This window comes from Haemaphysalis longicornis, unplaced genomic scaffold, assembly GCF_048455015.1.
Source record: "Haemaphysalis longicornis isolate Haplotype H1 unplaced genomic scaffold, Haemaphysalis longicornis Haplotype H1 scaffold_7, whole genome shotgun sequence".
NCBI lineage: Eukaryota > Metazoa > Arthropoda > Arachnida > Ixodida > Ixodidae > Haemaphysalis > Haemaphysalis longicornis.
This window is the reverse complement of record NW_027526422.1, coordinates 190,866,801-190,881,680: the sequence shown is the minus strand read 5'-3', so window position 1 is coordinate 190,881,680 and position 14,880 is coordinate 190,866,801. Positions and strand designations below refer to the sequence as shown.

General features: G+C 52.6%; 1 protein-coding gene across 1 annotated transcript in view; it reads left to right on the top strand.

The window, feature by feature from the left end:
• Positions 1-14,880, top strand: part of LOC144145649 (uncharacterized) — a 68,557-nt gene that overhangs the window by 31,230 nt on the left and 22,447 nt on the right. Inside the window, exon 3 of the mRNA XM_077677317.1 lies at positions 1,662-1,763. Within this exon, the coding sequence (XP_077533443.1) occupies positions 1,662-1,763 (102 nt within the window). The remainder of the gene's footprint in view (positions 1-1,661; positions 1,764-14,880) is intronic.

Sequence of the window (14,880 nt, the reverse complement as noted above, 5' to 3'; positions counted from 1 at the left end):
GTCGCAACTTTTCCTGCGGGAGAATACACAAAACTGCACTCAAAATACTTCAACAGAAGCCACTAAGAAGACCCCCCAAGATAATCTGGGCGCCTGCGCACATTATACTCTAAGGGAACGAGATTGCCCATCTCACAACTCGAGAATTGACCGGCCGAGCACTTGAAGAAGCAGATCTGCGTCCGCTTCCTCTAGTCTCGTTTTATGAGATTACCACGCACTGTCGGCTACAAAGACAAACGTACGCCCCACCGCACAAACAACTGCCCAAGGGCCACGATAGAATACTTCGTGCCCTGCCAAATAATACTTACCTCCACCCTAGCAGAAACCACTACATAGCCCCCACCCTGTATCCCCGTTTGTGCCGCTTCTGCGGGCAATTTGGAACACTTTTTCATATGGTCGGCGGCTGTACACAAAGCCCACTTGACCCGCCGAATCCCTTCCACACTTCTGAGGTTTGGGAGAGCGCCTTCGCCAGCTCTTCCCTCGACGTCCAGCGCAGGTTGGTGGAGAGGGCAGAAGACGCGGCCCGTGCCAATGGACTCCTGGAATGAGGAGGCCACCCTTAAGACTCTTTACCATGAAACAATAAATATGTTTAGTCTCTCTCTCTAGGCATTGTTATGCCGACATTTCGTAGCTTTGCGTCGAACTATCTCTCGTCTTTGCTTACTTCACTCTTTCCTTTATTACTCAGAGCGGAGGCACCCTTTGTCATAATCACCACCGAGAACGGCATCTTGTTTAAACCACAGCCACACAATAGCACGTATCTCGTCACATTTCAGCAACGAATAAATCGTTTTATTCACATTGCATAGTGCATTAGAACACCTTGCCTAACAAAATCACTGCATGCTCCAACCGCTCTACCTTTTGCGAAAAACCTTGTCTTTACGTACTGTAAATACTCCCTCTTTTCTAACTCGCCCCCTTTACACTCCCCTCAACAATATGTTGCGCAGCGTAAGTTATCATTCTGTTGGTCTATCTCGAGTGCAACGAATGACTGTGCCTGCCTTTCTGCCGTTACTCTTTCTATGTTGTATAGGATCGCCTTTGTTTATGCTTACTTTGTTTTGAGCCCGTTTCTGTGTAGCCTGTATGCACATTTTGTTCTGTCTTTGCTCTGATTCGCTCTTGTTGGCGTTTTTAGTCTGCCTTGTATTCAATGGTGTTTACTCTGCGGTTTATTCAAATCGTTATTATACTCATCGCCCCCATATGCAATGCCTTCGGCCGTTTAAGGTGACAAAAAGAAAATGACATGAAACGAAATTGGACGAGTTCTTTTTATTTTCTGACAGTCCGTATCTCCAGTGCAAGCGAAAATACAAATTACAATAAACAGACACCCGTTATGTGCATAATGTGTTGCAAATCATCTATGTGCGCTAAGACCTTTTTGATATACCTTAAGGATAATAGATATGTCTTCCGAGACAGACAAGTTTGACGCGTTGTTGGTTAACTGTCCTGGGGCGATAAGATAAGGACAGCGTTAAGGAATGCTCTTTCTATAGATACTGGATGTATGGCGAAATCTTGTTACTCGGGAATATAAAACGTTGCGATAACCCTATACAAACCTTTACTCGGTGATGCAAAGATTGCAAAATATTTGTGTTGCAAAATAAAGCTCTCCGCAATTTCAGACTTCCGCGGTGACTCCCTGCACATACCCATGCCTTCTTTTGTCAGCCCATGAACACCCTCAAATTGTTGTGCAACCGGAGCCCGATGGAACGCCGTGCAGAGTAAGTGAAAACTCTACTCACGGAGACAAGGTGTAGGCGATGCTGCCCTAAGGTGGAAAGAGTAATTTGCGAGCCAAAATATGCCGCGCGGATGGCCTAAAAACGGCCGTTTCTTGCTAAACGTGCCGTATTTAAAAATCTTATGCGTAAATGTAGCCGTATGGCTGTAATGTAGCCATATGGCTGTATTGTCACGTGGATAGTTATGAAGCAGCGATCCCCTGCTTGCGGTACGCGTGATCGCCGTGCAGTGTTAGTGTACAATCCCCAGCGAGTGTGACGTTCCCTCTCCTTGCCAGCCAGGTGTTCGAAGACGACGACGCAAGTGTGTGGGTTCACCGCTCGCGGGCAGAACGATTCAGCCTTCTTCGCTGATACTCGCCGTGCTGCCTCTACTCTTCGGTGTAGCGCTACGCCTAATAAATAGATACATCTCCATCCTGCTGTCTACACCTCCGTCTACTAAGACGCAACACTGGTGGAGGAGCCGGGTTTTCGGATGCCTGGATCCCTGTCCGGCGCCAGCCCAGAAAGGCCGTGTCTCATCAACACGCCGGTCCATCGGAGCAGTCGGCGCAAGCTCGGTCTCTCGCCTGAATTACCGGGCCTTTCCGACGTCCGCACCCGTAAGACCCCGCAAGCTCCCATTATGGCCGCACCACAGGTGGTAATTCACCAGCCTCGCGAACCTAATAAATTCCACGGGGATGCCTTCGAGGACGTGGAAGACTGGGTTGCTCACTTAGAGCGTGTTGCCACCTTTAATCAGTGGGACGATGCGCACAAACTGCGGCAGGTGTACTACTCGTCGGAAGACGGCGCTCGCATTCGGTACGAGAACCATGAGGCTACATTCACGACGTGGACCGACTTCCGCCAGGAGCTTCAGGAAGCCTTTTCCGACCCGGATCGTACTGAGCACGCGCTGCGGTTGCTGGAGTCGAGAATCCAGAAACCCAACGAAAGTGTCACCATGTTTGCCGAGGACATGGCACGCCTTTTACGACGCGCTGATCCTGTCATGTCGGACGTGAAGAAACTTCGCTACCTTATGCACGGCGTCAAGGAGCAGCTTTTTGCCGGCCTTGTCCAAAACCCGCCACGCACTGTGCAAGAGTTCATCAGGGAGGCCACGGCTACCGAGCGGGCTGTGCAGGAGCGAAGTCGCCAGTATTCTCGGAGGTCCGCCAACGCTCCCGTGACCACTGCTAGCCTGACGACCGACGACAGCTCTTTGCGGGAACTGATCAAGTCGATCTTGCGCGAAGAGCTAGGCAAGCTTGGAATTGCGACACCACAGCCGACGCCCTCCGTGGCCAGGATTGTGCGTGAGGAGCTGCGCCAAGCATTCTCGCCTCCCGACCCGCCCGTGCAAGAGAGCCCCTCAAGCTACGCAGCAGCCATGCGTCAGCAGCCACCAAATGTTCCGACTGTCCCTTTCCGTCAGCCACCCCCGCCTGTGCAGTCGTGGCCCACTTCGCAGGCGAAATTCCCACCCACTCGGGTTCGCAAAACGGATTTGTGGCGCACAGCTGACTGGCAACCCCTGTGCTATCACTGCGGTGAGCCTGGCCACGTCTACAGACGATGCCCCTACCGCGAGATCGGACTACGTGGCTTCTCTCCGGCTGCTCCCCCTCTCCGTCTTGGCCAGCGGCCGACCGAAATCGCCGACTACCGCTCCGCACGCAACACCACGCCGCCTACTTGTCGATCCCGCTCACCTTCTCCGGCACCGCACCTCCCGCCGACCCGTCGCGCCCCTCGAGACGACCCCGACGTCCGGTTTTCCAGCCCCCGGCGGGGAAACTAGACGAAGCGACGTCGGGAGGCAAGGTTGCTGATTGCAGAAGCTCGGAAGACCTCCCACCGCCACCGACGTCAACCAATGGTTTTGCCGCGACCACTCGACGAGAACAAAGCGCCCATAGAGTTTTGCCGCTGTGTAAGCACACGACAACGACGACCCTTAATGCCGACGAAGGCGCTAGTGCTGAGCTCAGCGTTATTACCGACGGGCATGAGGTGACCGCTTTGCTGGACACCGGGGCAGACTATTCTATCGTGAGCCAGCAATTTGCCGAGCGGTTGCGCAAGGTAAAGACTCCGTGGGACGGGCCTCAGTTTCGGTCCGCCGGAGGCCACCTGATGACACCAGTCGGTAAATGCACGGCCAGGATCCGTCTAGGAGGCACTGACTTTGTTGGCACCTTTGTCATTCTACCTCGGTGCTGCAAAGACGTAATCTTCGGCATAGATTTCTTGCGGGAATACGACGCCGTTATAGACATAGGTGAGGGCAGGGTGAGCCTATCGACGCACCTGCCTCCGTTACAGCCTACCGAGAACCGACGTCTACCGCTGCGTATCGCCGCTGACGACGTATGTGTGCCGCCACGATCCTGCGCGTTTGTCGCAGTAGAGTGCGACGATCCTTCCACTGCCGATGGCGTTGCCGAGCTGCACACATCGCTCTTCCTCGACCACGGCTTTGCCATCGCGAGAGGCCTGCTGCACCTGTCCTGTGGCCGCGGAAACCTCCTGCTCACCAATTTCGCCAATGAACGCCAGCACATCGTGAAAGGAACTACTGTAGCCTTCTTCGAAGCTGTTGACGACACAGAGGGCTTTGTGCTTCAAACTAGTGCCACCGCAACAGCCAGCACTAAACTCGCAATAGACGTCAGCACCAACCTGTCATCAGAAAAACGCCGAGCACTCCTCGACCTACTGAAAAAGTATGCGGACTGTTTTTCCTCCACGTCAGGTGTCCGTCACACTCATCTGACAAAGCACAGAATAATTACCGGAGAAACGACGAGGCCCATCCGTCAGAACCCGTACCGTGTGGCCCCTAAGGAGTGCGATGCAATACGGCGGCAAGTACAGCAAATGCTGGAAGACGACGTCATCGCACCGTCGAATAGTCCTTGGGCGTCGCCCGTAGTGTTAGTGAAAAAGAAAGATGGGACATTGCGGTTTTGTGTGGACTACCGGAAACTCAACGAGGTCACCAAAAAAGATGTCTACCCGTTGCCTCGCATTGACGACTCCCTCGACAGACTACGACACGCCCGCTATTTTTCGTCTATGGACTTAAAAAGCGGGTATTGGCAGATCGAGGTCGATGAACGGGACCGCGAGAAAACCGCTTTCGTGACGCCTGATGGGCTGTACGAATTTAAAGTGTTGCCGTTCAGGTTGTGTTCCGCTCCAGCCACTTTTCAAAGACTGATGGACACCGTGCTGTCGGGCCTAAAGTGGCAAACTTGCTTGGTGTATCTGGATGACGTGATCGTGTTTTCCACCACGTTTGAAGAACACCTCGAACGCCTCACGTCCGTCCTCGAGGCAATACGATCCGCCGGACTTACGCTAAAGCCTGAGAAGTGTCATTTTGGGTACGACGAACTCCTGTTCCTCGGCCATGTAGTTAGCAGTGCCGGAGTTCGACCTGATCCTACTAAGACTGAAGCGGTATCCCAGTTCCCCATGCCAACCAACAAGGAAGCCGTGAGGCGCTTTTTGGGGCTATGCTCCTATTACCGAAGATTTATACAGAACTTCGCCACCATTGCAGCTCCGCTGACCAACCTTACACGGGATGATGTCGCGTTCCTTTGGAATGACGAGCAACAGAGGGCGTTCGACGAGCTGCGCCAGCGGTTGCAAACACCTCCTGTCTTGGCCCATTTCGACGAAAACGCCATCACCATGCTCCATACCGACGCCAGTAACGTTGGACTCGGAGCGGTTCTTCTGCAGTTGCAAGACGGCCTCGAAAGGGTGATAGCATACGCCAGCCGAACGTTGTCCTCTTCGGAAGCCAACTACTCGGCCACAGAAAAGGAGTGCCTCGCCGTCGTTTGGGCAGTACTTAAATTTCGACCCTACCTGTATGGCCGTCCATTTACAGTGGTCAGTGACCATCACTCACTCTGCTGGTTGATGAGCCTAAAAGACCCGTCTGGTCGATTAGCTCGGTGGAGCCTTCGGCTTGAAGAATTCGACGTCAAAGTCATTTACAAGTCCGGCCGAGAGCATGCCGACGCCGATTGCCTCTCGCGAGCACCAGCTTGCCCTGCGTCGGCTAATGACTGTACCGATGACGACGCTTTTCTTGGAGTGCTGGACACATCCTCCGTGTCAGAGCAGCAACGGGAGGACTCCGAGCTACGGCCGCTGATTGATTTCTTGGAGGGACGTTCATCCACTGTGCCGCGGGTGTTTTCAAGAGCGCTGTCATCCTTCAGTCTCCGCGGTGGTGTCCTGTATAAAGCGAATTTTTCTCCGCGTGGCCGAAGCTACCTGCTTGTTGTACCTGCAGTACTTCGTAACGAGGTTCTGCAGGCTTGCCACGATGAGCCGACGGCGGGTCACCTCGGCTTCACCCGTACCCTGACTAGGATCCAGCAGTCATACTACTGGCCAAAACTTTCTGTAGCCGTGCGGCATTACGTGCGCACGTGCCGTGAATGTCAACGACGGAAAGCGCCACCACTCCGGCCAGCGGGCCTCCTGCACCCTGTCCAAATCCCCGAGAAGCCGTTTGAACAGGTCGGGATGGACCTGTTGGGACCATTTCCGACGTCGTCCGCGGGAAACAAGTGGATTGTAGTCGCTACCGACTACCTCACTCGGTATGCCGAAACAAAAGCCCTCCAAAGAGGAACTGCATTCGAGGTTGCCAAGTTTTTCATTGACAACGTTGTTCTCCGGCATGGTGCCCCGGCCATTGTTATTACGGACAGAGGCAAAGCGTTTACTGCTGGGCTTGTCGACGCAGTGATGCAACTCAGCGGTACAGCACATCGGACCTCAACAGCGTACCACCCGCAGACAAACGGTTTGACTGAACGGCCCAACAAAACAAGTATGTACACCGACGTCGAGCACAAGACCTGGGACGCCGTATTGCCATACGTGACATTCGCTTACAATACGGCTCAACAAGACACGACCAGGATGACGCCGTTCTTCCTCCTTTACGGCCGTCCCGTGACCACTATGTTGGACGCAATGCTGCCTCACGACACCAGCAACGACAACATGCAGCTAAATGAGTTTACGGAACGAGCGGAAGAGGCGCGTCAACTGGCGCGCTTACGAACAAGGCAGCAACAGCGCTACGACACGCACCGTTAGAACCTCCGTCACAGGACTGTCGTTTTCAAACCCGGCGAACGAGTCTGGGTATGGGCTCCTGTTCGACGTCGAGGACTCTCTGAAAAGCTCCTCAAACGCTACTTCGGTCCCTATAGAGTTTTGCGCCAGCTTAGCGATGTCACCTATGAGGTTGTGGACGACGGAATCGTTTCTCAACGCCGGCGTAACCGCCGCCCTGACGTCGTTCATGTCGTGCGTACGAAGCCCTACCTGACACGTTGCGGGACAATGCCTCGACCGCATTTTTTTTCAGAGTTTTGCACGCATAAGGACGATGCTCTCTCGACGAGGGGGAAAATGTCACGTGGATAGTTATCAAGCAGCGATCCCCTGCTTGCGGTATGCGTGATCGCCGTGCAGTGTTAGTGTACAATCCCCAGCGAGTGTGACGTTCCCTCTCCTTGCCAGCCAGGTGTTCGAAGACGACGACGCAAGTGTGTGGGTTCACCGCTCGCGGGCAGAACGATTCAGCCTTCTTCACTGAGACTCGCCGTGCTGCCTCTACTTTCGGTGTAGCGCTACGCCTAATAAATAGGTACATCTCCATCCTGCTGTCTACACCTCCGTCTACTAAGACGCAACAGTATTACGCGTGTTGTAGCCGTATGGCTGCATTAAGGTGGATGTCGAATTGTCCTTCACAGACGATTACTAAACCTTGGGGATTTTCCCTCTATATGATCGATTGAATTAGGCATACTTTACATTTATTTGACCACATTAACTGGAAAGGATTTCAGTGACGGAGACGGAGGGAAAAGGGAGAAAGGGAAAGTATATCTTAGGAACGTTGTGTTTGAAGGTGAACGCGTGTGATGCACTGGTTGGGTGCCTTTGGTACACAGTATTTCCACAGCCAGGTAAACGTCTGTTGTTTTATAAATGTAGCTAGCAGCAATATTGCCGAGAACAAGGCAATGGGTTTGCTTGTTTATGTTTTGCTTTTACTACCCGGCCGCGCCTGGTTGCGTTATCTGTGTCCCAAGCAAAGAGCGTGTTTCATTCTTTATTTTTATGACGCACGGGTTATCTCATTGTGATACAGCCAGACGTCACTAGCCTCAAATAATCTTCTTTCATCTACAACGTTCTAGATGTAAAACAACGGTTCGAGAAAGATAAAAGCCTGCAGAGGAGACGCCGCGGTATTACCTATGTCCGACGCTAGCTTGCGTACGTCACTCTGCTGACTCCCGCTTCACCGCCTGTGTATAGGTGGTTTCCGCTGAAAAGTTTAGCTGTCACTTTCTTCACTTGGCAACACTGAAATGGCCACGGACGTGGCCGAAGCACCACGGACATGGCGCGGCTGATGCCACTGCGGCCGCACGCGGAAGAATAAAAATAACACCGGCGTGCGTCGTCTGCTCTGTTTCAATCCGATTCTCAATGTTGGTGCCAAAAAAGTTGTTGTTAATCGCACTCACATTGGAGTCAAGGCATTACTTTGCGTTCGGCGGGCTAAAACTCGGAATGTCCAATCCATATCATGCGCATAACACGGACAAGTACCGATATCCCGCGGAGCCGGACGTAACCAGTGATGGCAAATTCACATGGTTGCCTCCATGCGGGCCTCGCTATTGAATACAGGCTATCCTTTGAATTGTTAGGGGAGCCCAAGTTTGCTCCAATAAACTTGTCTTTCTTGAAGACAACTGCGTCGTCTTTCGCATCGCGACATCTGGTGAAGGTGCTGGGTACATGCACCCTAAACCATCTTCAAGTCGTCAAGCAAGCCCAACTCGTGCCAGCCGCTGACTGCAAGGCCTAACGCCAGCGTTTGGAATACGGCCAGATAAATTGAAGGCGGAAGACGTCCCGGCGAGTTCCATGAACAACGCATCCACGATGACCAATGCATCGACCCCTCCTGTAGTTCTGCAGCAAACCCGTGAACCAAAATCATTTCATGGATTTCCCACGGAAGATCCTGAGGAATGGGGGGAGCATCTTCAGAGGGTCCGAACGTTTAACCGATGGGATGACGACGAAACACTCAGGCAAGTGTTTTTCTACCTTGAAGACTCCGCACGAATTTGGTTCGAGAACGACGAACGTACGCAGACAACCAGGAATTATTCAAGACCGAGCTCTGAAAAACGTTCACGACTCTGGTACGCAAGGAACGGGCCCAGCAGCTGCTGCAGACACGCACGCAGCATTCCAATTAAGGCGTAATGGTGTTCGTTGAGGAGCTGAAGCGACTTTTTTACCGTGCCGACCAAAATTGAGCGAAGAAAAGAAACTAAGGTTTCTCATGCAAGGAGCTAAGCAAGATATCTTCGCATGCCTCGTCCGCAACCACCCGAAGACTGTGTCCGAGTTTCCTTCTCACGCAGCCGCCTTGGAGAAGACGCTTGAAATATGAACGAGGCAATGCGAGAGCCCAATCAACGTGCTGGTTTTGGAGGCGATTGGTGGCGGTGCTATTAACTCCGACACACTACGCGACACCATCCGTGCAGTGGTGATAGAGCAGCTGCGAAAACTTTTCCCTTCGACGCCACAATCTCAAGTCGCTTCCCTGACTGACGTGATCCGGGAAGAAGTCCAACATGCTTTGGGAACTTCTATGCCGTCCGAAGCAACCCGCCAGCCACAGGCTATGACCCACTCTGCGGCTCTTCGTCGGCCCTGCCCTGCTTCAACCCGTCGTCAAGAAGCTCCGCCATACCGCCGTCCATTGTCGCCGCCGTCAACCATGCCGACGTCCGGAGCCCAAAACCAGACGCCCAGGAAGACCGACGTTTAGCGAACCGCCGATTATCTTCCGCTGCCCTACCACTGCGGAGAGGCCGATCACAGCAATCTTCGTTTCCCATACAAGAGACTTGGACTGCGTGGTTTCTCCGCCTCCGCACCTCTCCCTCTCCCTGGGCAACGACCACGTGATATCGACGACTACCTGTATCAAACCAACCGTTGCTCAGCCCATTTCAACCATTCTCCGTCGCCCTACCTATACAAACCGCCGAGCCGCCGTAGAAATGCTGTCTTCTCACGTGGAAGGTCCCCAAGCCCACGCAGGGGAAACTAAAAGCAGCAACTTCGGGAGGTAAAGTTGCGCAACGGCGGAAAAATGAAAACCCTCCAATGACGCTGCCGCTCGCTGATGAGCATGATTCACGACATGCCCCTATTTCAACGACCCGATCTAACCCTGACGTGACTCCCCCACACGGCCACAGCAAAACGGCGCGACGCGTACCCGACATGACCAGACCTGTCAATGATAATACCACGAAGACCATGAAGAATAGTGCCCGACCGTCAACACACCCAAGCCGAAATACGACGTGACGACGAACCCTGAACTCCAAAAAGGCAGCGTCCGACGTTCAGCTGTCCATGGACGGCTTCGAAGTAGTCGCCCTTATAGAGATGGGAGGTGACTACTCAGTCATGAGTGGGCCATTTGCTTATAAGCTGAAGAAAGTTATAACCACATGAGACGGTCCGCACATTCGCACACCAGGATACCACCTGGTCACGACAAGTGGAACGTGCGCATCGCGCGTCAGCATAGACGGCACAACGTACAATGCGGCGTTCGTCATTTTACCTAAATGCTCCCGCTACGAATTCTTGGAATGGACGTTTGACGGACAACAGTGCAATAATTGATCTACAGGCCAAGTCCATAGCTTTTTCCTCCGATCACTCCATGACAACGGATCCGAACACCGAACACCGTGGTGCTGTATGGATCGCTGATGATCATGTCACCCCGCCACCCCGCGCAAGCTCGATGATCACCGTCTGCTTCGAAGATGCTGTCCGTGACGTCGACGCTATCGTAGATAGTGACCAAAGGTTGCTCCTCGACTGGGGTGTCTCCGTCGCAAGAGGCATTGCGCGCTTTAAGCAGTCCAATCCCAAGATTTGGTCACTAATTTCAGCGAATAATACCAGCATTTAAACAGGGGAGCTGCAATTTCGTTCCTCGAAGAAACGCAAGAAGCAAGTGACGTGATCACGGTTGCCTATTTTGAACGCGCACCCGAAGATACCTTCAAACTTCTGCATCCCTTCGACGTGAATCCCGCGTTATCGCAAGAAGAACAGAAGAAATTGGATTTGCTGCTTCGCTACAAGGATTGTTTTTCGTCGAACTCAAAAATACATCAGACACCTCTACCGAAGCACGGAATAATAACCGAAGATGGAGCCAGAACCACCCGACAATCCCCGTACTGCGTCTCTTCACACGAGCGGGAAGCCATACGGACTCAAGTTGATGACATGCTCAGCGACAACATTATACAGCCATCAGGAAGCCCCTGGGCTGCGCCGGTCATACTCCGTTAGGAAAAAAGACGGCACATTAAGGTTCTGCGTTGACTACCGGCGACTGAACAAAATCACATAAAAGGACGTGTACCCCCTCCCCCGAATCGACGACGCCCTCGACCACCTCTGCCACGCGAAGTACCTCTCATCGATGGATGTGAAGACCAGCTACGGCAAATTGAAGTAGACGGGAGAGACCGGGAGAAAACTGCATTTATAACCCCGGACTGCCTATGCGAGTTCAAGGTGATGCCGTTCGGGATGTGCACGGTGCCAGCAACGTTTCAACGAGTCATGGACACGGTGCTAGCTGGCCTGAAGTGGCACACCTGCTACGTATACATCGACGACGTTGTGGTATTCGCCCAGACTTTCGACGAGCACCTTGGAAGGTTGGAGTCTGTACTCGAAACCATTGGTACGTCGGGGTTAACGCTGAAGCCTGAAAAGTGCCACTTCGCGTACGAGGAACAAAAGATTTGGGCCACATTGTCAACGCCGCAGGAGTCCTGCCTGACCCGGCAAAAACTTCAGCCATAGCGAAATTCTCAAGACCCGAAGACAAGAAGAGCGCGCGAAGATTTCTCGGACTGTGCGCATACTACCGGCGCTTCGTCACAAATTTCGCACGCATTGCAGAGCCACTCACGCACTTGACAAATAATATCACCCCTTTCAGCTGTGAAAACGTCCAAGAAAAAGCATTCTGCGAGCTGCAACACCGCCTGCAAAAACCGCCTGTACTCCCTCATTTCGACGAAAACGCCGAAGCGGAAATGCACACAGGTGCCAGTGATGTAGGCTTGGGTGTCGTCCTCGTCCAAAAGCAAAGCAGCTGCGAAAAGGTAATCGCCTATGCAAACAGTGGTCTGTCGAAGGAGGAGAACAACTACTCAGCATCTGAGAAAGTGCCTCGCTATTATTTGGGCAATTTCAAAATTTCGCCCATACGTGTATGTAATACCATTCAAGGTTGTGACAGACCACCATGCCCTGTGTTGGTTCGGAAATTTGAAGGACCCTTCTGGGCGTCGTGGGTGGTGGAGCTCGCGACTGCAAGAGTTCGTCGTTACAATCGTCTATAAATTCTGCAGGAAATACTCCGACGCCGACTGCCCACTACCACAAGACTCCGATGAAGACAGCGCGTTCTTCAGAGTCGGGACTGAGAGCGACCTGGCCGCCCAGCAGCGTGGCGACACCGGTCTACGCGTCATGATCGACTACCTCCAAGGACGCAACTGTCGCCGTGCCCAAGGCCTTTAAACGCAAATTACCTGCATTCAGCCTGGAAAACTCCGTCCTCGTAAAGACGAATTCCAGCCCCGGAACAAGAACGAATTATCTTCTTGTTATCCCGCAGATCGTCGTGACGAAATTTGAAGCGTGCCACGACGACCCGTCTTCCGGACATCTCGGCACAGCTCGCACAATTGGAAATATCAAAGCGCAGTGCTACTGGTCCCGCCTTACATCCGACGTCACCCACTACGTCCGGAGCTGCCGTTACTGCCAGCGACGAAAAACGCCTCTGAGGAGACCCGCCGTACTTCTGCTGCCTATCGCCGTGCCATCGAGGCCTTTCCAACAGATTGGATTGGACCTTCTAGGCACGTTCCCTACGTCGTGATCCGAGAACAAGTGGATTGTCGGAGCGACAGACTACATGACCCGCTACGCAGAAACGATCTATTCTGAGGGGGACCGCACAAGAAGTGGCGAAGTTGTTCATAAACCAATTTGTACTGCGACACGGCGACCCTGAAGTCCTAATGACGGATCGCGGAACGGCCTTTACTGCGGAGCTGCTGTAAGGAATCTTACGCTACAGCAACACGGATAGCCGAAGAACAACGGCGTACCACCCCCAAACGAGTGGACTATCTGAACGTTTGAACAAGACGATTGCGAATATGCTGTTCATGTACTTCGACGTTGAACATCAGACCTGGGAGGAAGTGCTCCCGTTGTCACGTTTGCGTACAACGCGGCTATACCAGAAACTACGCAGAGACACCATTTGAGCTTGCCAACGGAAGACGGCCGACTACGATGCTTGGCGCCATGCTTCCGCACGTAGAAGACGACGAACTTAACGCCGACGTCCAAGGATACCTTCAGCGTGCGGAGGAGGCCCGCCAGCTCGCTCGAGTTCGTACAATGGACCAGCAGCTGGTGGATGCCAGCCGCTACAACCCCCGACGCCGAGACGCCGAGTACGACCCAGGGGATCGTGCGTGGGTTTGGACTCCAATCCGACGACGCAGACTCAGTGAGAAGCTTCTGCGACGGTATTTCGTATCTTACCGGATTCTACGACGTCTTGGCCAACTTACCTACAAGGTGATCCCCGATGTTGATTCCGGCACATCACGACGACGCACGTGACCCCACGTCGTCCACGTGGTTCGCCTCAATCCTTACTGGCCAAGATGATGCACTTCTTTGTTGTTTGTTCGGACTGTCGTTCTATTTTAGCATCGGGTCGGTGCTAAATCGGGGAGTAATGCCGCGACGTTAGCATTGGGTTTGATTGTTTATATTTTTTTTAGTGCCCGGCTGCGCCCGGCTGTGTTATCTGTGTACCAAGCAAAGAGCGTGTACAATTCTTTATTTTTGTGCCGCACGGGTGATGTTATTCTGATACGGGGAGCGTTTCGCCCTAACGTCACTAGCCTCGAATAATCGTATTTGATCTACAATGTTCTATATGTAAATCGACGGTTCGAGAAACACTCGCGCCAATAAATAGAAGCCTGCAGAGCAGACGCCGCGGTATTTCCGATCGCCGACACTCGCTTGCCTACGTCACACTGCGGACTCCCGCTTCGCGGCCTGTGTATACTTTCAGTTGTTAGGGGAGCACAAGTTTGCTCTAATAAACTTCTTTTCCTTGAAGACAACTGCGTTATCTTTGGCATCGTGACAATATTATGTCGGCCGACATACCAAAGATAAGGTCCGAGTGGTATAGTAGCTGTTTTAGGCTACTACATCCTTCGATTGGAAAAAGACACTTTTTGTTTTAAGATGAATCAATACGTAGAATGTGCACGTTGCAATAGGTTGTCTTACTGAGGCAAACGTGTACTATCCTAAGAGGCACCTCACGCTGCTGAAGGCCCATACTTCTATAACATGGTCAGAGGTTTCAGTGTTGAGACCAAAGTAAAAGAAATAGGTGGTACACGACCATGCCCTAATTTTTGTTTCAAGAAAAACAAGTCTTTCAGAGCATTGTACCTTTTAAAGCGCCTACGCAACGCAGGTGGGGAGGCGCGCTGTTGTGCAGGGCTCCGGATTAATTTTGACCACCTGGGGATCTTTCTCGTACACGTGGGTGTTTTAGCCTTTTTCGTCTATCAGAAAAGCGGCCGCCGCGGCCAGGAATCGAACCCACGTCCTCTAGCTTAGCAGCACACCTTAGCCACCGAGTCACCGTGGCTAGTAGGACGCAGTCCTGCAACAAGGCGTCACTGTCATGTAGTATTGAACCTCTTCGGAAGATTAAAATATTTTTGTGCGTAGAAAACGTAAACGTAAGACAATAAACTCAGCAAACTCCGCACACGCTGAGGTGGTTTTATAGGTAAAGCGTTGCGATGCATATCCCAAGGACACGGATCCGATCCCGGCCGGGGGGCTCGGTGGAAGAGTT